This window comes from Mustela lutreola, chromosome 1, assembly GCF_030435805.1.
Source record: "Mustela lutreola isolate mMusLut2 chromosome 1, mMusLut2.pri, whole genome shotgun sequence".
In the NCBI taxonomy this organism is placed as follows: domain Eukaryota; kingdom Metazoa; phylum Chordata; class Mammalia; order Carnivora; family Mustelidae; genus Mustela; species Mustela lutreola.
The window spans coordinates 13,004,222-13,030,983 of NC_081290.1; the positions used below are offsets into that span (position 1 = coordinate 13,004,222).

Consider the following 26,762-nt stretch of genomic DNA (forward strand, 5'->3'; position numbering starts at 1 on the left):
TAGTCTTCTATTGACTCTCACTACTTCATGTAATAAGTGGTATAAATTACTTTAATGGGCTACATTTTTATATCCAAATATGAATATACAAGTTTTTATTTAAAAAAAATGACTTTATACAGGATCATATGTGTTACAGAGTAAGAATTTCCCTTTATTATTTTTAACTCTAAAAATAATTTTGAGCACAAAAACAGTTTCTTTACAGTTTTTTAGAATGGAGAATATTATAAAAATCACTTTTAATAAAACAGTGATTAACAATTGTGTGTAAGAATCTGATTTTTACCTCTCTTCACTTTGATGTATACTGTTAGTACCTCAGCCCTTTTCTGTTTGTGGCCTTCATTTTCAGCTTTGAGCTCTGTTCTAGTTTCCATTAACTCTACTTTTAGTGACTAGGCACTCATTATTTTCTCAAATGGAAAGTAAAAATTCGCTGCTAAGACCATTGAACCAAAATAACCATTTCTTAAATATTTTACTTGAGTTTTAGGACAAGGAAAGAATTTTTGTCATTTAAAAATCAGAGAGTGTAGGGGCCTCTGGGTGGCTCAGTGGGTTAAAGCCTCTGCTTTGGCTCAGGTCTGGATCCCAGGGCTCTCTGCTCAGCGGGGAGCCTGCTTTCCTTCTCTCTCTCTGCCTGCCTCTCTGCCTACTTGGTGATCTCTGTCAAATAAATAAATAAAATCTCTAAAAAAAAAAAAAAATCAGAGAATGTATAATGATGATTGTGTCATCTTCTAATTGTGTAATACTTAGAAATATCCAGTCCCAAATACCAATATCCTTGATTCCTGAAACAGTTTACAATTAATGTATTTTATTTGTGATTCATTTTATATCCCAAAGGATAGTCTTTTGTTTGTTTTTGTTTTTGTTCTGTTTTTTTGTGGGGTTTTTGGATAATCTTAATTACAAATAAACATGTTGTAAGGGGGCTTAAAATAGAGGTGGAGGTTTTTTCTTTAGGTAAATAGATAAGCTTGAACTTATTTTTTATCATTTCACAGTTCATCAGTGCAGATATGCATGGAATTTGGTCACGGTTGTTTTGTGATTTCGGTGATGAATTTGAAGTTTCAGATACTACCGGAGAAGAGCCAAAAGAAATTTTCATTTCAAATATAACACAAGTATGATTGTGTGTATATATATATATATATGCATATATATGTAATTGTGTATTTATATGATTAATTTTTTAATGTTGATGTGAATATAATTTTGCAAATAGTGATATTAGCAAAATGCTGTAATATGCAGTATTTTTCATTTGTTTTATAATATTTTAAGATAATTTGTAAGGGAATATTGTGTAAATCTCTTGATTGCATTATAAAGTTAGAATAGACAAGAGTATCTGGATTCCTTCTAACATTAATAATTGGTACATAAACATTTACTTATGTCATAATTTTAATTTTGTTCAGTGTGGTGCTCCTATTGGACATGAAGTGTGATTCAGTGTTTATTGTGTCAGATTGTAGATGTACTAAGTATGTCATAAGTCACCTGGCCCATCACTTGACTACAGGAGGATACATAGACAAGAGCTTTTTTAAAATTTGTTATATTTCTAAAACATCATTTGGAGGAGGAAAAAAGTTAAGAATTACCCTTAAGATCAAAAGTTAAGAATTACCCTTAAGAAAAAAGTTAAGAATTACCCTTAAGATCAAATCTCCCTTTTGTGAGAGATTTAAAATTTGTACGTACTTTCTAGTCACATTAGAAAGTTCATATAAGCTTAAGTTTTTAATTCCCTAAAAGAATTGGAGAAAAATCATCATGATCAATTTCTTACTTGTTTTTTTTTTTTTTTTTTTTTTTTTTAGTTCTTGGTTTGTTTGTTTTAGTCTAAATCATTACATTTATTTGATCCTTTTAGTCAGTTTACATTAAAGCTCAAAAAGAAGCCAAATATAAGGGAGTAATATATTTTGACCTGATAGTGTTTGTGCTTCTGTCTTTATGCTTGATTTTTAACCCAGTGTAATGTTGCCTTTTCACCCCTTCTTAGGAAGAATGCATTTGAAAAAATCATTTTCTGTCTCTCTACTTACAGAATGATTTTTTTATTCAACCTTTAACCTTTGTACTTGATTTTAGTTTGTCCCTGCAAATATCATACAGTTAGAATATGCTCCAGGGTCTAGTATGGATGCTTGTATTACGTTGGTATTTTCTTTTATTGAACAGTGCACAAAGTATGAAGGTTATCCATAAAGAATTATAAAATAACCATAAGTGTTCCCATTTAACTTACCTTCAAATTATTCCTCTTTTTTAATAAAGTCCTTATGAATTTTATTCTTCTTGAGACATTAGTAAACCACATTAGGTTAATTTTATCTACATGTTTGTGATCATGATTTTATTCTTTTCCAAATTATTCAGTCCACAAGAGAATTTTTAGAATCTTCACAATTATGAAAGACAGAATGACAATTCTTTAGCTTTTATTAGATTAAGTTATCATTACCTTATTCAAGAAGTGTGTTGGATTATATGTAGTTGGGAAATTTGGGGGCCTTTGACCTATCCCATCCATCCTGTTTGGTAAGATAAGCCAATTTCTTCCTATTTTTATCCTGGTAAACTGGGCTATGTATTTTTTTCCTTTAAAGTGTTGGGCAAGCTTTAAACTACCAGTTTTCTGGCTTTAAATTTCTGTCCTTCTTCCTTCTATTTCCTTGATCTTAAAGTTAGATTCATCATTTTTGTACAGTTTTTTGTAACAAAACTTTAAAATTTAAATTTGATGACTTGAATGTCTTTCAGAAGTCACAGAAATCTTTATATCTGTGAAATATCCGAACTCCCTTGTAGAATCTGTCTCCCCGAAATATAAAAATTCTATTTTAAACATTGATAGTAAAATAAGATGATCATTATTTTGCGAGAATTCTTAAAAGGCTTTTACTAAAAAAGGAATGTCCCAGTATTTTGACTATTTTGAGAATTTTATGATAACATGGTCCCTTTTGTGAGAGATTTAAAATTTGTACAAAAAAGGTATACATGAACTTGTTTTTAGGCTAATCCTGGCATTGTCACCTGCCTTGAAAATCATCCTCACAAACTTGAGACTGGGCAGTTTGTAACATTTCGAGAAGTTAATGGAATGACGGGCTTAAATGGATCTACGCAACAAATAACTGGTAAGTTTATAAGTTTTATTAATTCATTTATACTTACTCATTATTTAGCACTTACTCATTATTTAGTAGTTCAGACAATCTACTCAGTGCTGAAACTCAACATTAACTCCGACATGATCTAGTTCTTCGCTTCAAAACATTCGATCCAAGTGAGGAGATACTTACCTTAAGCAGCAATGGTATAAACAGAATACAGGCATTCTGGGAACTCTAAATGTAGCAAGGAAATCTACCCAGTCTTGGTACAGCAGCAGTGAGGACAGAATATCTTGATTAAAATTTTAAGATTGGATTGGGGCACCTGGGTGGCTCAGTGGTTTGGGCTGCTGCCTTCGGCTCGGGTCATGATCTCAGGGTCCTGGGATCGAGCCCCGCATCGGGCTCCCTGCTCCGCAGGAAGCCTGCTTCCCTCTCTCTCTCTCTCTGCCTGCCTCTCTGCCTACTGGAGATCTCTGTCTGTCAAATAAATAAATAAAATCTTAAAAAAAAAAAAAATTTTAAGATTGGATTGACTTAGGAAAGTGGTAAAAAGAATATTCTATGCAAGGCCAAATAATAAATGGCAAAACAATTCAAGGGACTAAAAGATATAATATGGCAGGGTGGCAGTGGGAGTTGAGGCAGCAAGTCTTAAGGCATTTAAGAGGAAATTTCATGATCTCATTCAGTAAGGAGGGAAGTATTGCAACATGGGCAACTTACTCATTTAGGGAGTGCAAAAGGGAAGTTTTGAAGAGAAGGTAAGGTGGAAGGGCAGGTCAGGCCCGTTGTAAGGTGGCTATGAACTATACATGGAAACGTGTTTTTATTCAGTGGCTTGGATGGAAAAAATGAATGGATGTTGTTACAGGCAAGTTTGTGGGTTTGTTGGCAAAAGCCGAAGGAATTTGGTTTTTTTAATAGACTAAGATGAGGTCATTGCCCAAAGGAGAGGAAAGGTGCCACAGTTAGAGATTTGAGGAGAGTAAACATTTTAAAAAATAAAAAGATTTAAAAGAAAATAGAAGGATTATCAGTCTTCATTTAGTGCCCATTTGAAGTTGAAGATAGTGAATTTTTAGCAGTGTTAATTTGAATAGTTTGTGATTTTCCTTCACCCATGTTTAAAAGATATAAAGACATTGCTAGACATCTTGTAACTCAAAGGTGGCATGTTTACACCTGTTAGCTAAGAACGATTCATGTTAATCTTTAGGACATTTGAAAGTCTAATTATGTAATTACTGTATAGACTAGTAAATAGATTACTTTTTTTTTCTTGTAATGACTGCAAAATGGATCCTTAGGAGAGAAAAAATTAGTCCTGTTATGAACTCTTTATACTAAAACAATTTTGGATCTACGGTTAATTGAGCATCTTTGGTCACAAAATTACTGGATTTTGTTTCCCAGACTATATCCGATACATAAAATACAAGTTAGATCATTAACATTGAAGAATTTTTATCTGCTTTTGCAGAAATCGACTCAGCTAATCATTTAGGGTTATTGTTATTTTGGGATCTGTGCCATGGGGGATTGTGATAGTTCAGAATCTTCAGGCAACCATTTGTCTGCCTACCTACTCATTAGCCAGTACCACATTATATTTTAGTATTAATTGTATATAATTATTAGTTATCAGTATTAGTTATTGATGTCTTATAAAATGATTTTACTAGTTAGTAGTAAGCATCCCTCATTACTGTTACCCCCTTTGGGTTTTCTTGGTAATTTGTAAGTGCTTGAGTTCACATTGGAAAAATAGTGTGTCTAGTTTTCCACACTTTCTGCCCCCTCCAAAAAAGATTTATAATGGGATCTTCTAATTGTATAAATTAGGGAAAATTAAGATTTTTATCATAAGTCTTCAAATTTAAATACCTATATCAGTACATAATGGTTTTCTTATTTTTCTTTTAGTGGTATCACCATTTTCTTTCAGCATTGGTGATACTACAGACCTGGAACCTTATTTACATGGAGGCATAGCTGTCCAAATTAAGACTCCTAAAACATTTTGCTTTGTAAGTATTGTTTGTTTGTTTGTTTTTTTGCTTTAAATATATTTCTTTGTAGAAGAGAAAAAAAAAGTAATAGTTAACCAGACAATTAATTCAGTAGATTTAGTAGCTGAACAGATTTTTGGTTTGTTTTTTTTTTTTTAAAGATTTTATTTATTTATTTGACAGAGAGAAATCACAAGTACACTGAGAGGCAGGCAGAGAGAGAGAAGGAAGCAGGCTCCCTGCTGAGCAGAGAGCCCGATGCGGGACTCGATCCCAGGACCCCGAGACCACGACCCAAGCCAAAGGCAGCGGTTCAACCCACTGAGCCACCCAGGCGCCCCAGATTTTTGGTTTTTAATTTGTACATACTTGGAGGGAAATGGGATCAATTTAGGGAAATAAACTGATAACAATTAAAAAAAATTATATCTAGAAAAAAAATTTTATATCTAGAATACCAATGCATGTAATTAAGGTATAAAAATTACCTCAAAAGGACTCTACTTTTTTGAATCATCAAAGAGTTGATCATTCTTCTTATTCCCTAAGACAAAAGATAAAACTAATATATGTTTGAAGGATTTAACAAGCATTGAAGCTATGTTTTGTTTTACTACTCAATTATTTACATTTTTAAATTAAAAGGAATATTTTTCATACTTAGTTCAGGTTTTTAAATTTTAATTTCAGGAAAGAGTGTATATGTTGGGAATATAAAATAAGCCTATACAAACTGACATTGAAAGGAAATTTAAGTTTCTAAATAGAATATAGCAGGGACATCTGGGTGGCTCAACCATCTGCCTTTGGCTCAGGTCATGTTCCCAGGGTCCTAGAACTGAGTTCCACATCTGGCTCCTTGCTCAGGGGGAGCCTGCCTCTCCCTCTGCTTGCCACTCCACCTGCTTGTGCTGTCTCTCTCTGTGTGACAAATAAATAATATCTTTTAAAAAAGAGACAGAGAGAGAATATAGTAGCTACTGTGTAATGAGGAACTAAGGAGTTTCTTGCCGCTTCAATCCACAGGCTCCTTCTCATTATAAGCTGTCTACTACATCTCTATATTTTCTTGCAAGTTCTCAAGGTTTAACTTGATTACCTCTTCTTTCCAGAACAATTATTAACCATAGTCCTCTACAAGGCTTAGTCCAAGCCAAAGTTTGAAGAAAACAACAGATCAAAATATAGTTCATCAAATCTGCCCCTGCATTATTTCCTCTTGGCTCTGTTCCCAGTTTTTAATAATGCCTCAGGTTTATACCCCAAGTAAATTTCAGATTGGGTGGGTGTTTGAGGGGATGGTTGGTTGATTGGCTGGGTTTTTCGGCCTTCGTGTGTTCTCTGCTCCACGCAGAAAATTTCAGCTTTGAGTATTTATTCAAGTCTTATCAGGCATAACAAATCTTGATAATTCGATATCAAAAAAATACAGTAGCTTTTTTATTAAAACAGTAGTTTTCTTCAAGTATATAGGTGTTTTCACCAATTCTTCCCAAATATAGTAGCAGGTTGTCTAATTGCATTTAACATTCAAAAAAATGAAATACAATTGTTTAAACAAGGGGCAGTAGGGAATAGTAACTCTTTTTTATATTTCAATTAAACCGTATTAGCCCAACCATCCATAGTTATTTCAGACCTTTGAGAGAGATGTATTCCTTTTAGTGCTCTATATATTTTGTCAAGGAATCACTCACTTACTCTGAAGAAATTTTTTTTTTTTTTTAAGGAGCCATTGGAAACTCAGATAAAACATCCAAAGTGCCTTATTGCGGATTTTAGCAACCCTGAGGTAAATAAACACTTTGTAGTTTTTAAAGAGGAAGCAAAGTGGGGTTGGGAATTGGTAAGAGACATTTTAAAGTTGAAGTAGGCTAACCATGTATATACCTTTCTGTCAGGTTTTTTTAATAAAGGTTGGATTCACATACCTAGAGTTGACTCCCAAGAATTAAAAGCAGGAATTTATTTCATGGAAAACTTTTTAAAATAATAGGAATATATGTTACTTTAATAATGATATACTAGCTTTGGTATTTAAAAAAATGATTTCAGTAATTTATGCAGATGACTTTACTAAAAGATTTTCTGAACCATGTAGGTTTTTTTTTTAATTATTTTTAGTAACATATAATGTATTATTTGCCCCAGAGGTACAAGTCTGTGAATCATCAGGCTTACACCTTTCACAGCACTCACCATAGCACATACCTTCCCCAGTGTCCAAATGAACCATGTAGTTTTATATGATACATGTTTCTTCCTAAAAACCTTGGAAGCATTTATTGTGTACTTTTAAATCCCTGAATATAATTGTGCAGCAGTGAGTTTATTTGTGGTAAGGAAAGAATTATTATATGAACAGTTTCCAGATTTATAAACATTGATCAAGGAAACGGATTTGGTGATACTGATTTTATACAAATTTTTGTTGTTGTTAGTTGATATTACTGTGACTTTCATGCAGATAACGTACTAAAACCTGGGACTGACACACTATTATGTTAAATAATAGCCTTATGGGCTTTAAGTCAAGTTGTTTAACTTCTCTAAGCTTCAGCTTCCTTATCTGTTAATTAGAGATAATAGTAGTATTAAGGTAATTGATTTATCTTAAGAATTGAATAATGTTTACAAAATTTTAGCACAGTGCCTGTCTAGCACATGTTATGCTGGCAATAACTGTTGAGCAATTTTTAATGTTCTAAACAGGCACCTTTAGAGATACACACAGCGATGCTTGCCTTGGACCAGTTTCAGGAGAGCTATAATCGCAAGCCAAATATTGGGTAATGTTTTCTGTTTTAAATAACGTTTTTTTTTATTATAAAAGCAATACTTTGGAAATGATAGTTTAAAAAATTTAAAAAGTAACTAAAGTCCCTTAATAGTTGCAGTACTACTAAATACACCAAACTGTATAAACCTTTATTATGACATCTTCTTTGTTCTGGGAGGAGTGGAAAGATCAATTTATTAAAATGGATTTATGCTAAATAAGAATTTTCCCACTTTGAAGTCTTCAGAAGCTACAACTTTAAAATAAAAAAATCTGGGAATTACTGAGTTATGAGTCCACTATGTAATTTTTTCCTTTCTAGCCTATTAAGTCAGAAGTATTGTTGCAAATAGTTTCTTTCTTGTCAATTTAAAACTAAATCCTATTTATATAGCATCATGATTTTTAATTAATGCACTTATTAATCAACTACCTTCAAGTCAGGTAAGCACTTCGTGCTACCTGGTGCAAAATTCCACTTTTTTTTCTTAACACATTACTTAAATTTTAGTTTTGAATATGAGTTACAATTTATAGCATTTCAGAAAATTGAAATTGGGATCCTTCATTTTGAATCCTAGATGCCAAAAAGATTCTGAAGAGCTTTTGAAACTAGCAACATCTATAAGTGAGACCTTGGAAGAGAAGGTGAATATTCAAAGTTAATGGCCATCAAAAAAGGTGTAACATAGATACATTCTATATATTAATATTCTCTTACCTTTCAGATCCCAGCTTTGCTGCTTATTGACTCTGTGACAGTAGGCAAGTTACTTGAATTTGTTCTGCTTTAGTTTATAAATCTATAAAATAGCATTTACCTACCTCAGGGGTTTATTATGAACATCAAGTGATTTAATTTTGTGATGTGCTTAGAAGAGTATGTGGCATATAGTAATTACTATTTGCTATTGCTGCTATATTTTTAGTATTAATATTATCTCTGCTCATTTACTTAGTTTGTTAACCCACAGAAACTCACTGTATAAAGTTGTAAGCTCTCCTATAAATCATCTTTTATCCATTATATATTCATATTTCTTAATTGCATTTTGCATATCATGTTTGGACATTTCACCTAGAAAATGTCTTTTTCATGTTATGATGCCGTGCCTGCTGGCCAATAGTTTTATTTTAGCAGATACCAAAATAGCAGTGTTTGTGCAAATTCATTTTTTTTGTTTTCGTTATTATACTATAAAAGTAAGAAGGAAATGAAAAGTCTTCACATTTGTGGTTAAGTGAATATGATCTCATATTTTATGTGATTAAACAAAGAAAGAAATAATGTACTGAAAACAGTGAGTCATTAACCACAAGTTAAAGACCTTTTATGCATTTAGTGGTTACTGAAAAGTGTGAAAATCTAGAAATAGATTGATGAAGTCTGATTAAAAGGATGTTAAGAATTCATCAGGTTTATTGAGATAAAACTTAAAAGAAAATTAGACCCTTTTTAGATACACAGTACACAAAATTCTTTATGCAGTTAAACTGTGCACAATTAAGTCAAAGTGTACAGTCATGTCACCACCACCAGCATCAAGATCTAAAACATTTTTGTAGTGCCAAAAAATTCCCTTATGCCTCTTTATAATCATCTCCCACTCCCCCAACCAATCATGCCTTTTTCTTGTAATGCCATATAAATGGAATCATGTAGTATGTAGCCTTTTGAGTCTGGATTATTTTACTAAATGTAATGAACCTGAATTTCATCCATGTTGTTGCATTTTCATTCCTATTTATTGTTGAGTAGTATTCCATTATATGGGTATACCACAATTTGTTTTCCCCTTTAGCAGTTGGTGGACCTTTGGATTTCCAATATGAGCAATTATGAGTAAAAATCCTGCAAACATCCATACAGATTTTGGTGTGGACTTTTGTTTTCATTTCTCTTGGGTAAACACCTAGTATCGTGTTAGAGAGTGAAATGATGGGTATACGTTTAATTTATAGAAATTAAAGAAGAAACCGCCAAATTGTTTTTGCAGAGTGGCTGTACCATTTTTGCATTTCTACCAGAAATGTATGAGAGTTTGAATTGCTCTGTATTATCTTCATAATGGTATATTATCTGTTTGTTTGATTTGAGCCATTTTAAAGTTTATGTATTGATCTTGTTTTGGTTTTAATTTGCATTTCATAGTTAACTTTGCTTTTGGTGTCTTTTCATATGCTTATTTGTCACTCCTATCTCTTCTTTGATAAATTGTCCTTTCAAATCTTTGTTTTTTAATTAGATAAGTTGTTTTCCCATTGATTGAGAAAGGTCTTTATATGTCCTGGATTTCAGTCCTTTATGGGATACATGTTTTACAAATATTCTCTTCCAGTCCATGGGTTGTCTTTTCATCTTATTACAGTGTGTTTTAAGGAGTTTTTAATTTTGATAAACTTCAAAGTACCAGTTCTTCTGTATGTGGTTTGTATATCTTTTTAAATCCAAGGTCATATGTTTTCTTGGAGAATTTTTCTTTGTCCTTTGTTTTCTTTGGAAATTTTTATGGTTTTATGAGTTCATTTTTGTATACATGCAAAGTATGGGTCAAATGTATAGAATTCATATTTTATATTCATTGGGTACAGTTTTGTGCTTTTATGAGATTTTTTATACCCTGCCAGGCATAGATTAAGGTTAATTTTTAAATATATGAATATCTAGTAATTCTAGCCCACTTGTTGAAAAGGTAGTTCTTTCCTAATTCAATATTCTGGGTATTTTTCAGTAATTTATTGAACATCTATGAGTAGGACTACTTCTGAACTCAGTGTTATCTTCCGTTGGTTGTTTCTGTCCTTTTTCTAGTACCATCCTATCTTGATTACTACAGCCTTATGGTAAATCTTGAAATCCTAGGATATTTCTTAGAGCTCAGAATTATGTATTTTTCTGATTCTTACGTGTTTTAAATGTTTTCAGTAGTCTCCATGCTTGAAAGACAACTTGGCTGAATATAAAATTCTAGGCCTTACTTTCTTCAGTGGTATCTTGCTTTGTATCTTACTGTTGACAAGTTTTGTTAAGAAATGTAATGCCAGCTTAATTTTCTTATTCTTATAAGTAGTTTGGTATTTTTGCCTCATGACTTTTTATATTTTTTATCTATAAAGTGTAATAATTTTACCTGGTTATATCTCAGAATTGATCATTCAGTCCATTTTCTCAGGTATACTGTGAGCCCATTTTGATACATGGATATAAATTTTTTTTATTTCTTCCCCCTTTTGATCAGTTAGGGGGTGTTTGCTGGTGGGATGGATTATTTTGATACTTAGTTATTAAATTTCTAATTCAAAGTGAGGTGTTTTGTGTTTGTTTTCCCACATCTCCCAAATATTCATTAAGGATGTATGATTCACTCAATCAAATTTCATCTGCCTTGTGATTAGTTTGGAGGAGAAATTTTCAGTAGCTGAAATGTTTTGATTCTAATTTTCTGTTTCCTTCTTACATTACTTTGGTATAGTAAATTGATTTTTCTCCATACTTTTGGTTCAGGGCAAGGGTTTTGGATTCTTTTCCAGATTACTACTTCTAAAACCCTTATTCTCTTAGGATACTGGAGTTTCTTTAATGGATTCTTTAATGGGTTTTTGTTTTGTTTATTTGTTTTAGAGGATAGGTGTTGGTGTCTTGTGGATCTCTTTGATTTCTGTTAAATCCTTAACTTCCTCTCTTCCTGTTTTAGCCTTTTGTGTCAAAGGATGTCTCCCTATTTCTATTTATATCATTCTCTCCCAGATAAATTCTTACACCATAGTCAGTGCTGAGATCTGCTAGATTTCATAGGTTTTCAGTAGTTTTTGCACTTAGTGTGGGGCTTTCTGTTTTCTCAGAATGATTGTAACTTTTAGGCCTTTCATTCTGTTTTCTGTGGTTACACACTTCCTGCTCTCTCTGCAACTTTGCAGTAGTATGATGTCCAAAGTAGTTTTGTTGGAGTTTAGTATTTATTTTTCTATTTACAGGTAATTTGAAGTTCATAATGTTTTGTTTCTTAGTAATACTGAAACTCTGCCACTGGTTTATTTCTCTTCTTATGGATACATACCTGTTTTTAGAGGTTGTGTGGGGAAATTTAGATTTAGGCTGCTGTCATTATCCTGAGGCAACCAAATATTCCCCAGATTTGGCTGTTTGTTAATTAAATAATAGTAGAATCTTGGGAGATAGTGTAACCTAATGGTAATTTGCACTTTTGGGGTTCAGATTCTATTTTATTAGCTATAAAATCTTAAGTAAATTCCTTTATCAAAGTTTCAGTTTTCTCATTTGAATGATAAAAATTATATTTCCTAGGATTATTTTATAAATTACATGTGAATTTAATATAAACTCACAGTAGGTGCTCAAACTACCTGCTTCTATTCGCATTCTCATCGTTTTTACTATTGTCACTACCACCAGTATCTCTGCATTCAGAAATGGCACAGCTTAAATGAAATCATAATCTGAGTTGCAGTTAGTGCTAAGTAGTTGAAAAATAATGAAATCTAGAATACTGAAATGGATGGAGTGGGTCGAATAGTAAATAGATAGTAACTAAATAGATAGTATCCTCTTTGTATCACAGATGTCTTGAAGAATAAAGAGCTTTCCCTGTTCCCCCCACCAAATGTACAAGTAGTGTTATTTTACATAGGGTTTCAAAGCAGTTGAGCCCTATTTGAATTTTAAGGTTAAGATTAAGGTTATTGCTATTGAAAGAATAGGAAGAGAAAGAGAAGCCAGAGCTCATGAAAAGATCTTTCTCACAAATAAATTGTGCTAATAATCGCTCCAGAATCCAATTCCCCAATATTTCCTTAAAAATACTAATAAATAAGTCTTATTTCAAGAAACATCATTTCAGTTTTTTTAAAGTATGATAATGACAACTTCATGGTGATTGGTTCTTAAATTAGTGTGGAAAATTGCCTTTACTCTCCATTTTTTTTGTTTCTAACAATGTATTGCCTCATTATTTTTGACCCTTTTACTATTTTTTCCTGTAGTTTTCATTAAAACACTTTTCTTAAAATTCTGGTTGTTCACAAATATTGACTGATATCACAGAACTGCTCTTTAACAAAAACTGTAATGGTAGATATTCCAGTTAATCTTAAACCTTGCCCTAGTGAAACATAAAGATTCAAAAACTAAAAATGGGCAGTTACTGATATAGAGAAATACTGCTTATGGTAGCTAACATGCAGTTGGCTCTTTTATTATGAGATTGGAAATTTTTTAGGACTTAATATGTATTTAGTAGGAAAATTGAGTAGCTTTTTACAAAGTTAAGCTACAGTAATTTAATAATTCTCACAGTAAGCCAATGAAATTTTAAGTGTCTCTGTAAAAACTATTAAGATTGTCATCTTTCATGGCTTCTGTTTCAGCCAGAAGTAAATGCTGACATTGTGCATTGGCTGTCTTGGACTGCTCAAGGTTTTTTACCCCCACTTGCTGCAGCAGTAGGAGGTGTTGCCAGCCAAGAAGTATTGAAAGCCGTGACAGGGAAGTTTTCTCCGTTGTGCCAGTGGGTTAGTTCTGTATTTTAATGTTGTTTTATACTTAAAAGGTTGAATTTCCCACCCATACAATGATTGTTTGTTATGAATTATAGTATTAATATATTATAAAAGCAACCTTAAAATGTTTTTTGATGCATGAGTTAGATGTGATATTCCACCAAAGTTTAATTCTCTAATTGAAACTGACAATATCATTGGTTGAGGATAGTGGAATATAACCCAAAGTTGCATTCTAGGGTATATTTCCCTCATTTGTGAGAGTGAAGGAATGAATTTTCTTTATACTTAGTTTTTAGTACTATTAGCTTAGTATTCATGGGTTCTCAGGACTTTTATAAACAGTTCCATGGAATCTTTGGGCATCAGGAATCTTTAAAATTCCTTCCTAGTTTTAAACTAAAAGTAAAAGCATGGGAATGGTGTAAGTATGAGAACGATCTATGTATAGGGTAAAAATACCTCAAAAAAGAACTAAAAAATCCTTATTTCTGTTACCAAAAGGAATAATTGGCAGAGGGTATATCAAAGGATACCCTTCAGGCCCTTTCCTTTTTGAAAACGCTGTAACATTTTGAATATAACATTTATGTGTTAAAAAGTACCACATAGTTCTGTTTTGCTGCTTAATTACTTGATTTATTTTAACACAGAGTACAAGTTCAGTTGTAAATGTCTAATTTAGATGCAGCTGTTAACAGTATGGGGAATATAAGTTGTTATTAATATGGATTCTGTGTTGTTATAATAAACAGCCATTTAGTTATGTTCAAATTTGCCACATAAGTTACTTAAATGAAAATGAGAGTGAATTCTTTTTTTAATAAACGTTAACATGGTGTTTTTTTAAATGTTAAAATTGTGACTTCCTAAATCATTTCCCTTCTGTTATATGTAATTATAAATCACATAATATACCCAAACTGGAAAATAAAACAGAATAGGTACTTTCTTATCTAAAAGTAATCAGATTATTTATTCAAACGTAGCTGAAATTGAATGGGGCTTCCAGAGTTTTTATGTAATTATAAATAGATTTGGAGGTGAAATTTCCTTTGGTTTGTTAAAATTTATCATTTTTAAGATGGATAAGTGACATGAATCAAATTATATCTTTTTAACAGTTCTTCAAGTTTAACCATTGTTTTAATAAAGTAATATAGGGATGTATATTGTAAAAAAAGCAACAAATTGTTTTTTAATGTATTGTTTTACTCAGGATTGGTATTTTTATCATTGTTTTCCTTAATGATTATTCGTAACTACTGAAGAGAAAAACTGCTTTTCTTTTTTTTTAGCAATTTAATGTTTATACGTAGTAAGTTGTGTTTTTATCTTCTACTTTAAAGTTATACATTGAAGCAGCAGATATTGTCGAAACCCTAGGTAAACCTGAACGTGAACAGTTTCTCCCACGGTAATTCTGAAATTTTTCTTGCATTTTTCTTAGTTGAATATTTGTAAGAGACAACAAGGCTAAAAGATTTTCTGCTCAAATATGCATTTGTTTTAGATGTCTTTTCCTGTAAGTTGCTGACTTCTACAGTTACTTTTTTCTCTACTTAGAGCTTATTTTTAAGTGTCAGAATAATGCAGAATCTCTTTATCACTTTATAAATAATGAACATAAAGTTTTAAATTATATGCCATGAGAATAGTTAGCATTCAAAGTACCATTCCGAATTTAGATGGAAACAGGGGCGCCTGGTTGGCTCAGTGGGTTAAGCCTCTGCCTTCGGCTCAGGTCATGATCTCAGGGTCCTGGGATCCAGCTCTCTACTCAGCAGGGAGCCTGCTTCCCCTCTGTCTCTGCCTGTCTCTCTGCCTACTTATGACCTCTTTCTCTCTCTCTGTCCAATAAGTAAATAAAATCTTTAAAAAAATATAGATGAAAACAATTGCTATCTGCACCTTTTATTTGTATCATTCTTCATCTTTGAGTCACAGAGCTCTGAGAATCTGATAGAAGCTTATGGATTATTCCCCCCAAAATTCACATGTCCCAAAGTTCTGCCTTCAATTTAAGTGCATTGACAACTCCAAAGCCCTACCATAGACTTCTCTAGGAACTTTTATTAAAAGTCCCTACCTGGGATGCTTGGGTGATACAGTCAGTTAAGTGTCCAACTCTTGGTTTCAGCTCAGGTCATGATCTTAGGGTTGTGAGATCAAGCCCCACATCAGGTCCATATTCAGTGTGGAGTCTGCTTGAGATTCTCTCTCCCTTAAGCCCTCCTGTTCATACTCCGTCTCTCCCTCTATCAAATAAATAAATAAATATTTTTAAAAAATTTTCCCTTACTTGATCTCAAGATCATGAGATCCAGCCTGGCTTCAGTCTCCGCGTTGGGTATGGAGCCTGCTTAAGATTGTCTTTCTCCCTCGGTCCATCCCCTCCATTTGTGTGTGCGTGCACTCTATTTAAAAAAAAAAAAAAAAAATCCCTGCTTTAGAAAATTGTCGTTTCTAGATAAACTGAAGTCACCTTTACTTAAGTCATTTGAATATAGGATATTAAATGGAGAAAGAAAAACTGATTTCTTAATAGGGCATTTGTCTTTCAAATAAGATAATTTCCTTTCAGATTGGAGGAAGTTCAGAGTATTCTATTTAAAGTACAGCATTAAGTTGGTATTAACATTAAGTTGGTGAAACTAATCTTAATAATGTTTTTATGCCTTTCTGGTTTTTGGTATATGTTATTTTCCTCAGAGGAGATAGATATGATGCCTTACGAGCTTGCATTGGAGACACTTTGTGTCAGAAGCTACAAAAATTGAATATCTTTTTAGTAAGTATAAATAATGATGAGAATATACAGTACAACCAAACTGCTATTGTGTATCCTCAAATTCATTTATTAAAGCAAATTTGAGTCTAAGTGAGTATAATTCCTGACAGAATAGACATTCAGTAGAAATTTAAGATAAGCCAAATCCATTCTGCTGCCTGTTTTTGTAAATAAAGTTTCATTTGGAACACAGCCAAGCTTGCTCATTTATGTATTGTGTGTGGCTTCTTTCATGCTATAATAGCAGAGGTGAGTAGTTGCGAAAGAGACCATATGGCCTACAAAACAAAAAATATTTACTATCTGATCCTTTACCAAAAAAAAAGTTTGCCAACCCCTAGTATAAAGAATTAATACATTCAGAATTAAAATATGAGTATGATAAGTTTTGAAAATTAAATGATTTTCTAGAAATACATTAAAAATTAGATTTGGGATGGGATTTTTCCCTCCACCATTTAAATTTTTTCTTACCGAATCAAGGAAGATGTAAATAGAGTCTGTCTTTCTTAAATCTTAATTAGTGCTTTGGCAGGATATGGTACCCCAGTACCATAAAATTCCTTTTCCTGCCATTAATGGGGTTGTTTTTATTATTACAATCGGTTGTGAAAATATTGCTGATTTTGTAGTAATTGTTTTTTAAATAATGTTTTGAGTATTAATAGCTGTTGTTGAACTATGGAAAGTCTTAGAGTAGGTAACTTCATCAAATGAATTTTGAAGATTATCTATAAACAAGGAATGTTTTTTATCTAAATGTTGCACTGATGTTTTGTTTTTGTTTCTATTTCATACAAATAATTAGCTCAATTGTTTGCTTTTGTTAGAATAGTAAAATATCTTCTGTTTAAAGGAATTGTAAATATTAAGCTTTTCCCTACTTAATTTATACCTTTTTTCCTTTAACTGAAACCATTAAAATAGTATAATAAACTAGTTGTGTACTCTAAATTGAATCACCAATGTCCAAATTATTTTAGAAATCATATGTATATATTAAAAATTGGCATTTGAAGAAAGTTAAGATGAAATTTCCTTGTAGTAAGTCATCTTAATTGTATTTAATCTGATATATTTCATTTTTCCTCCTCTGTAGGTGGGATGTGGAGCCATAGGCTGTGAAATGTTAAAAAACTTTGCTTTACTTGGTGTTGGTACAGGCAAAGAAAAAGGAATGGTAAGATATAAATCCTTGAGAATTAAGTTTATATTTCTGTTGCTGCTCGCTTTTGTACTATATTTGACTGCATAGATCTGAAATACTAATTTTTGAGGAGAGAATATGCTAGAAATTGGGAGATTCTGATTCTATTCTGACAACTTTTTGAAAGTTAGTGATCTTGTGGCAAAATAGTTTTTAATTCTCTGTTCCTCCATTTCTTTTTCTAATACTATGAAACTGATATCTCTACTTTCTACCTCATAATGTAATTATGAAGATCAAATTCTTTTGAAGTGGGTTTGCAAACTATAAAGCACATTAGAATTGTTATTATTTCTGTTAAGATTTCTTACAAATTATTAAATAGGGACGCCTGGGTGGCTCAGTTGGTTAAGCAGCTGCCTTCGGCTCAGGTCATGATCCCGGCGTCCTGGGATCGAGTCCCACATCGGGCTCCTTGCTCCGCAGGGAGCCTGCTTCTCCCTCTGACTCTGCCTTCCACTCTGTCTGCCTGTGCTTGCTCTCGCTCGCTCTCTCTCTGACAAATAAATAAATAAAATCTTTTAAAAAAAAAAAAAAAAAAAAGATTTCTTACAAATTATTAAATAAATCTTTAAGATGGGAGCAGCTAACATTAGAAAATGGCAGAGTTCTCAGATAAATTTTCAGTTAGTGATTATCAAAAGAAAAGGGAATAATAAAAACTTCGGTGTAGTTTAAATTCTTAAGATGATAAATGTGAGTTAATTGGGAAGCCATGTCATATATTTAAATAAGAATATATTTCACTAATTTGTTTTGCCTTTGATATATAAACTAGCTTCCAAGAGTCATAATTTCATATTTTATCATAGTGATTAATAGTAATGAAATGACTAAAATTTATATGCTAGTTCACAGTTTATAGTTTTTTTTTTTAAGATTTATTTATTTATTTGACAGAGAGAGATTACAAGTAGGCAGAGAGGCAGGCAGAGAGAGAGAGGAGGAAGCAGGCTCCCTGCTGAGCAGAGAGCCCAATGCGGGACTCGATCCTAGGACCCTGAGATCATGACCTGAGCCGAAGGCAGCGGCTTAACCCACTGAGCCACCCAGGCGCCCCACAGTTTATAGTTATATTAACATTGTCTTCATATTCCACTTAAAAACTTAACTATCACAGTTGTAGACTGATATTCTTACATACATATTTTTCCTGCTTAACATTTCCTAAATTGTGTTTCACAAGCCACTGTTCGTTCTAGTGGTTTTAAAAGGTATTTCTAATTAAATAAATAAATAAAGGAATTAAGAAATCTTGGTTACCTAAGTTTGGGAATCACCTGAATATCTTAACTCCTGGAAATTCATAATGCGTATCAGCATATAAAGGTACTATAGTAAATAATCCTATTGATTTCAGATGACAAAGCACAGTAAGTTAATGTGCACACATTTCTATCCTGCAAATACATAGACTTGCCATATAAATTATTCCCGACTAACTGGGAAGAAGGAAGGAAATATCCCCAGGTTCCAGGAACCAAGAGAGAAATTAATTTCTGAGCTAAAAGCTGTGGTTATTCACAAGTGTATATGAGTATATGTCCCAAACATTAAATAGAAAAGGAAGTAACTCATGAGAAACTGTTATTGAAGAGTATGTACCATACTGGTGTGTAGAATCCAAAATTATATCTTATAAAAACTTCAAGGAGAGAGATGAATATAACAGTTAAGACCATTGAAATCTTCAGAGCACTGACAATAACAAATGTGGAACTGCATTGTGGTGATAAATAAACACCGAAAGTACATAGAATTATGCGAAGAAATTAACACCCATTCAAGATAATTCACAATAAAAAGTGACAATCTATGAGAAAAAAAGTACCACCTGGAAGAATAATAAGTTAAATGAAAATAGACGAACTAGATTACAGGAGTGCTACAAGTAATAGATCAAACAAACTTTAAAATAAACTTTAAAATGACCAAAGATTTTTTTAAAAAGGGGGGGGGGGCGCCTGGGTGGCTCAGTGGGTTTATCCTCTGCCTTCAACTGAGGTCATGATCTCAGGGTCCTGGAATCGAGCCCAGCGTCAGGCTCTCTGCTCAGCGGGGAGCCTGCTTTCCCCCACCCTCCCGCCTCTGCCTGCCTCTCTCCCTACTTGTGATCACTGTCTGTTAAATAAATAAATTTTTTTAAAAAAGGAATAGAAACATGAGAGACAGAAAGCACTAAAATTTTTACAGAAAACCAAATAAGACTTTATTGTGTAGTCAGTGAACCTAAAATTCACATACAACTGAAATGAGAATTGATGCATAGACGTTAAAAACCCAGAAAGCTATCTTTTTTTTACGAAAGCTGTCTTTCTTTAATGAAAGAGGATTCATTTACATAGTCCCAACAGAAGTGTAGTAGAATTTTCAGAGAGAAAATAGTATACTATTTAATATTAATTATATAATAACAATTATTATTTTATATATAAATATAGTTATATAAGTAATAACAATTATATAATTAATATTAATATACTATTAATATATTATTAATATACTATTAATATTAATAGTATAGTAATTAATAGTATATTATGATTAGTATGCTAATTACACTAATAGTATATTAGTATATTATGCTATGCTATATTATAATAGTATATTATAGTTATACTATTAGTATAATTAGCATACTATTTATAATATACTATTAATATGCTATTTAATAGTAATACTATTTAATATTAATATACTATTTAATAGTATACTATACTTAATATTATAGAGGGAAATAATTATCAACCTGGATTTCTATACCCAGCTACATTATTTTTCAAGAGAGGTAAAGATAACTGACAGGTGAAATGATGAAAAATGATCATTTATTGGTTCTCACCGAAAGAACTATTAGATAATATGTGCAGTGCTTGAAGCAAGGGTAAGTAGAGGCATTTGTCAGCATTCTTAGATATAAATAAACATTGAGATTTTTTAAGCTTTAATTAAAATATTGACATTGGGGATGGGATGATTAAAAATAAGTAAAATGTTCACTGATATTAAAAGAGAGAGTTCAAATATCCTCTATTCGAGAGGAAGATACTGTATTAATTTTAGAGCTTAGGTCACATGTGTGTGTGAAAATTTTGAGTATAACCGTATAAAAATAGGTGGTTAACTTCCAAACCAACTTAGTAAGGATTGAGGGGGACTGGAGTTAAGAAAACTTAAGACTTCCCCAAAAGGGAGTGAATAAAAAAGTGGTGTGGGGGAGGTAGGAAAAAAGCCTTATATCAGTAATCACAGTAATCATATATTGATTATAAGGTTTTTGTTAAAAGACATTTTCTATTTGATGCCTTTTGTTTCCTATTTTAAAGAGACACTCTAACACATAATTGTATAGTGATGTTGAAAACAAACCCCCCCAAAAAACTGATGTATTCAGGTAATACCAGCTAAAAGAAAGTGAATGTGAACATCAGTCAATACCTAACAACTCAAACACAATATAAAGTTGATATATAAACTGGCTTCTAGCAATACTGCTCCTAGTCAGATCTTACACAAATGCTAATCTAAGTGACAAATGCATGCTTTTCAGATTATCTTGGATCCGTTTATTTTAATTTTGCATCCCTTAGAATGTCTGCAAACTTCTTCTTAAGGGACCAGATTGCAGCTATTCTAGGCTTGTGAACCAAGGATCTTTGTCACAACAAGTCCGCTGTCCCATTACAACATGAAAATAGCCATAGACTGTACTTAAAACAAATGGCATGACAGTGTTTCAACAAAATTTATTTATAAAAACAGGCAGGCGCCTACACTGTAGTTTGTAGACCTCTGATGTAGCAAGAGTTCTTTCAAACTGAAACATGCAGACTTTCTTTCCAAATTTGTTGCAGTTGAAAATAAATGTTTAGAAAGAAGCGCTAACTCCTTTATGGCTAGTCCATCACATGTTTCTAAAATGTGGTGACGTTTTAGCCTCTTGTTATGAACAATTAGAAAAAAGTTTTGAACATGAATTATCATCAGTTTTAGCAGTTTTGTTTGACATGTTCCCATGCTGAGCATTAATTATAGATGAACATAGTATAAAAATATTAGTATTGGTAACCGTTGGAATATTTGTATTATAACTTCTACCAGCTAAAATAATTTAGAATAACTTGTGGGAATTATTTTGGTCTTTCTGAGAAAAGCTAAATAGATGTAAATTTTTCTCTTACCTAATGTTAGCTTTTTTCTATTCTTGACATTAGGTTACAGTTACAGATCCTGACCTGATAGAAAAATCCAACTTGAATAGACAGTTCCTATTTCGTCCTCACCACATACAGGTTTGTTGCTACTCTGTTTCAAATTTAAAATATTTGTTGTGTTATACAAAAAAGAGGGTTTCCATTTTATAAATAGAAAATGGTGCATGAGCAAGCATAAGGTGTTTTTGTATTATTAGACTCTCTCAAACTGTCAAACATTAGGAATGACATTTGCGACAAATATATAATTATTTTTTAATGTAAAAATTGGTTTTTATATTGATTTTGGATATAAAATCTTAAGTTGTGAGTCATGGGAAGTATTTCTTTCATAATATAATCAAGATGTATCTACATATTTAACTTTAGAAATGAAGGTTACAGATTTCCTAATTTAAAGTTTTAATAGCTCACACATTTGACAGTGTCTTTTTTGGAGTCTTTATTACAAAATAGGTAAAATTTAGCACTTAGAATTTTTTTGCTCTTTGATCTTACTGTTTAATGTCCTCTTTATTGTAAAATAATGCCAGTTTTCAGTCTTTTTATAGAATTCAAAATATTTAGGAAAAGAAACATTTTAGTCAGTGAAACATACTTGCTTTCACTTTAAAAATGTTTTTGCAGTTTATTTTTCAACAACCCATTGATAATCTTGATCAATTAGGGAACGTAATTAACAAAAAAGTAACTACAAAAGCAGGTGGCATAATTCCCTCACCTGTCCAAATACAAAAAAAAATTAACAGCGTATGTCAGGAACCAAAATGTATGTCACACGATTCATTCACTCTGCATTGTATTTATAGAAGAACTTTTAAGGCCTGTTTATTTTACTGAGTTCTGACAAAACTTACAATTTGTATACTTAAGAGCACTGAGAAGTAAAAATGTGTCAGGGGAACTCTTATAAAATTGAAACATATATAATAGTTTTTAAAATATTTTCATCCAGAAATAGTAATATATTTATGATTTCAGTACCAAAGTGTTAACTTCCCATACCTCTTAGAGCTTATTTTCTGCAGTTAGGATTGCTAGTTAACTGAGTATGTTCTTATTTTTTTCTAGGCACTTACCAGGTTCTTAGGAAAAATGTACTTTTAATAACTGATATTTTTTTTTTTTTTTTTTTTTAAAGATTTTATTTTTATTTATTTATTTGACAGAGAGAGATCACAAAGCAGGCAGAGAGGCAGGCAGAGAGGAGGAAGCAGGCTCCCTGCTGAGCAGAGAGCCCGATGCGGGCCTCGATCCCAGGACCCTGAGATCATGACCTGAGCCGAAGGCAGCGGCTCAACCCACTGAGCCACCCAGGCGCCCAATAACTGATATTTTAAGAACCCTAAAGCACATGGCCAAAATAGAAGTTGTTTAGGTTTCCATTAATAATGTGTTAATTATTCAGACTAACATGGGTTATTAAATGCAATGTGACCATGGTGAATGTAATTTCCACAAACTAAAGATGAAAGCTGATGTCATTACTCTCATATGAAAAATGTGTAAGTTCAGTGATGGCCTGGCTTTTCTGCTTAACATTTATTTCTTCTGATCTTATTTGTTACTTGTTTAGAAACCTAAAAGCTATACTGCTGCTGATGCAACCCTGAAAATAAATCCTCAATTAAAGATAGATGCACACTTGAACAAAGTATGTCCAGCCACTGAGGCTATTTACAATGATGAGTTCTATACTAAACAAGATATAATTATTACAGCACTAGATAATGTGGAAGCCAGGAGATACGTAGACAGGTAAGTTCTTGAAATTCAGGTTTATAAAAATTTTTTCTTGTTTTCACTCTTTTCCACACCTGTTTATTAAAAAGTTACCCATTTTTCTGAACATTCATTGTGTTTCTTTTATAGTTATCAAGCCCAGGTCCTTTTTATGATTTCCCATTATACCTAGGATAAAATTCAAAAGTGTTACATGGCCTAAATGTTTCTCCTGGAGTGTCTGCCATCCGTCTACCACTCTAGCTTAAAACTGACTGTCTTCGCTGGCTCCCCTGTCCCAGCTGTACATTCCTTCTTTCAGTTCTTATAAGGCATCCAGCACTTTCTCACCTCAGACACTTCTACATACTCTCCTTCAGACTCAGAAATTATGCTTATCTTGTTCTAAAAGTCCCAACCCCAAATCTACCTGATTCGGTTTTTTGGTTTTTTTGTTTTTTCCTTCCAGCCTTCCAGTTTCATCCTAAATATCTTTATGCAAACAGACTTTTGTTAACCACTAAATTCTGTAGATCCTCCTATGGCAGTCTTTCACAGCACTCTTGTTTTTTCTATTATAGTGCTTAATTTTACTGATGCACTTGTTTAATTAATACTTGTTTTGTCACTGAATCATTTCTTCAGGGACCATTTTTTTTCCCATCACTCTATCCTCAGTGCCCAACATAGGTCATTCAGTAAATGGTCGTTAAATAAGTAGATGAGTGAGTGACTATAATGTGTACATCTTACATAATTTATCTTACATCTTTTTGTGACTTGAGCAGATTTATTATCAGAAAAATTTGCCAGTGGAGAGTGTACTTGAAAGTTTTGTTATCTTGGGCAGAGGAAGGAAGAATTAAAACTTTAAGAAATTAAAGTATATAGAATATAGGTATTATAAATATTAAGAAAGAATGTTAATATTGTTTGAGGTAAAGAGAACATTGAGAAGATATAGTAGGACAGAACTTGTAGTCAGAAAATAACCAAAGAAGAAACAGAAAGCAAGACAAGAAGGGTCGGTACATTAGTTAAGAGTTAACCTAGAGTAAAAGAAAGTTGAAGCCCAAAATCTAGTAGTAGTGGTAGTAGTAGTAGTAATAGAAGAAGAAAAGGACAAAAATTAATAGGTCGAGCAACAAAATTTGTGGGAGGAGGGGGACAGAAATGATAAATGCATTATTTGGAGGTAATGTATCTATTCCCTGATATTACATTTAATAAGTGATCACTGTGTGAAATGATTAACAGAAGGTGGTAAGATGTCCCCTGCTTACATTGTTACTGCTCACTTAAATGTTACCTTTTCAAATAGCCGTTGCTTAGCAAATCTACGACCCCTCTTGGATTCTGGAACAATGGGCACTAAGGGACACACTGAAGTTATTGTACCTCATTTAACTGAATCCTATAATAGTCATGTAAGTGAACTGACATTTTTAAATAAATGTCTCTCTTCTTTATATCTCGTAATTTTTATATCTCATTTTTTTCTTCATTAGTCAGCAGATTTGATTTAGCTTTCCTAATCTGTTGGTCAGTCTGTCAGTAATTTGCATAAATATGTACATCGGTATTTTTTTAAAGAGGTTAAGTCATCAAAATTTTGTTTATAGCCTTTTTGCAGTCTTATTCTTGTGTTTACTGTTCATTTCTCAGAGGTGGTTAATTGATTTTCTAACAGCATTTGGACTGACCCATCCACAATCTTACTGAAAACTCAGTTGATCCATGGGCAGAATCAAGCTCTCTATGTATATACCACACATATAGATGTAATTTTTTTTAGCCTCCACAAGTGATTTTGATACACTGCCAAAATTGAAAAACCCTGGCCTAGGAAACAATTGTAGGCATTAGGATTTTAAAAAAGACCAATCCAAGTTGTAAAATGGAAAGAGTATTTTTTCGTTTACAAGTATAAATGTCACTTTAATAGTTATGTTTGCTTTAGTAAAATTTTTAAATATTTAAAAGTTGTTTTCCCATTAATTCTCATGAAATCAGAAGTTTATATAGTAAAAACATTATAGTAGACAAAATTTATAAGTTTAATTTGAAGGAAGTTAGAGAAAATCATGATAGGCTGAGGTCATAGTAGATGATTTTCAAAATAGGGAATGCTTGATTCTGTCATTCTACCACATTTTTTCCAGACCTTTTCCTATCTGACTTTATATTCAGAAAAAAATGGAATTCTCTTCTGGCTTTCCTCTTTGGTTTATAAAATATTTTTTGGTATTTCTTATGAACAAACTGAAATATAAATCTCTAGGTAAAAAGAGATATAGTGAGTCATTTTAGATTTGTTAAACCAATAAGCCTAAGCCAAATGTACCCTATAATAGAAAATGGGTCTTTTTCCTGATATGAAGAATTTGAGAGCCAATGTGGGAGGTTTGGGGAGGAGGGAAGGAAAAAATGAAACAAGATGGGATCAGGAGGGAGATGAACCATAAGAGACTCTTAATCTCACAAAACAAACTGAGGGTTGTCGGCGGGGTGGGGGGGGTGGTTGAGTTATGGACATTGGGGAGGGTATGTGCTATGGTGAGTGCCATGAAGTTTGTAAACTGGCGATTACAGACCTGTACCTCTGGGGCTAGTAATATATGTTAATAAAAAATAAAATTTTTTAAAAAAGAAAATGGGTCTTTTTAAAGATTTTTTTTACATAAGAAACATAGATATCTGCTGTTTCTTTTATTTTTTGAAAGTTCTTTTTTTTTAAATTTTTTTAAATTTTGGGGTTTTTTTTTAAGTTTTTATTTAAATTACAGTTAGTTAATATACAGTGTAATACTAGTTTCAGGTATACAGTGTAGCACTTTATACAGCATCCTGTGTACATCCAAGTGCACTGCTTAATCCCGAACACGTATTGAACCCATCTCTGCACCCCCATCCTCTCTGGTAACCATCAGTTTGTTCTCTATGATTGAGTCTGTTTCCTTGTTTGCCTCCCTTTTTTTCCTCTTTGTTTCATTTCTTAAATTCCACATATGAGTGAAATCATACAGTATTTGTCTTTCTCTGACTTATTTCACTTAGCATAATATTCTCTAGCTCCATCCATGTTATTGCAATGGCAAGATTTCATTCTTTTTTATTTGTTGTTTATTTATACACACGATCTGTAAGGGACTTACACCACGCATCAAGGACATACGATCCTGCTGCTAATTTTTTTTCTCCATGGAGAAGGAAACTCATGGTATGCTGAGAACTGTTTGGGGAACTCTTAAATTACTTTTCAAAGTAGGGAATTGCAAAGTTTTCAATGTTACCTTGATTCTTGGAGAAATATATATGGGAGCCTGCTGTAAGTACCACATGGTACCAAATAAGTGCACAGATAAGTCATAGAAAATTCA

At 32.4% G+C, this 26,762-nt stretch overlaps 1 protein-coding gene across 3 annotated transcripts in view; it reads left to right on the top strand.

The window, feature by feature from the left end:
- The window catches only part of UBA6 (ubiquitin like modifier activating enzyme 6), an 85,958-nt gene that overhangs the window by 38,833 nt on the left and 20,363 nt on the right, over positions 1 to 26,762 (top strand). For all 3 annotated transcript variants that reach the window (XM_059160135.1, XM_059160144.1, XM_059160154.1), the window contains 13 exons: positions 1,014 to 1,136; positions 3,041 to 3,164; positions 5,067 to 5,170; positions 6,882 to 6,944; positions 7,865 to 7,941; positions 8,513 to 8,579; positions 13,317 to 13,460; positions 14,798 to 14,865; positions 16,161 to 16,239; positions 17,339 to 17,419; positions 21,661 to 21,738; positions 23,237 to 23,418; positions 24,704 to 24,809. In XM_059160135.1, coding sequence (XP_059016118.1) covers positions 1,014 to 1,136; positions 3,041 to 3,164; positions 5,067 to 5,170; positions 6,882 to 6,944; positions 7,865 to 7,941; positions 8,513 to 8,579; positions 13,317 to 13,460; positions 14,798 to 14,865; positions 16,161 to 16,239; positions 17,339 to 17,419; positions 21,661 to 21,738; positions 23,237 to 23,418; positions 24,704 to 24,809 — 1,296 coding nt within the window. The remainder of the gene's footprint in view (positions 1 to 1,013; positions 1,137 to 3,040; positions 3,165 to 5,066; positions 5,171 to 6,881; positions 6,945 to 7,864; positions 7,942 to 8,512; positions 8,580 to 13,316; positions 13,461 to 14,797; positions 14,866 to 16,160; positions 16,240 to 17,338; positions 17,420 to 21,660; positions 21,739 to 23,236; positions 23,419 to 24,703; positions 24,810 to 26,762) is intronic.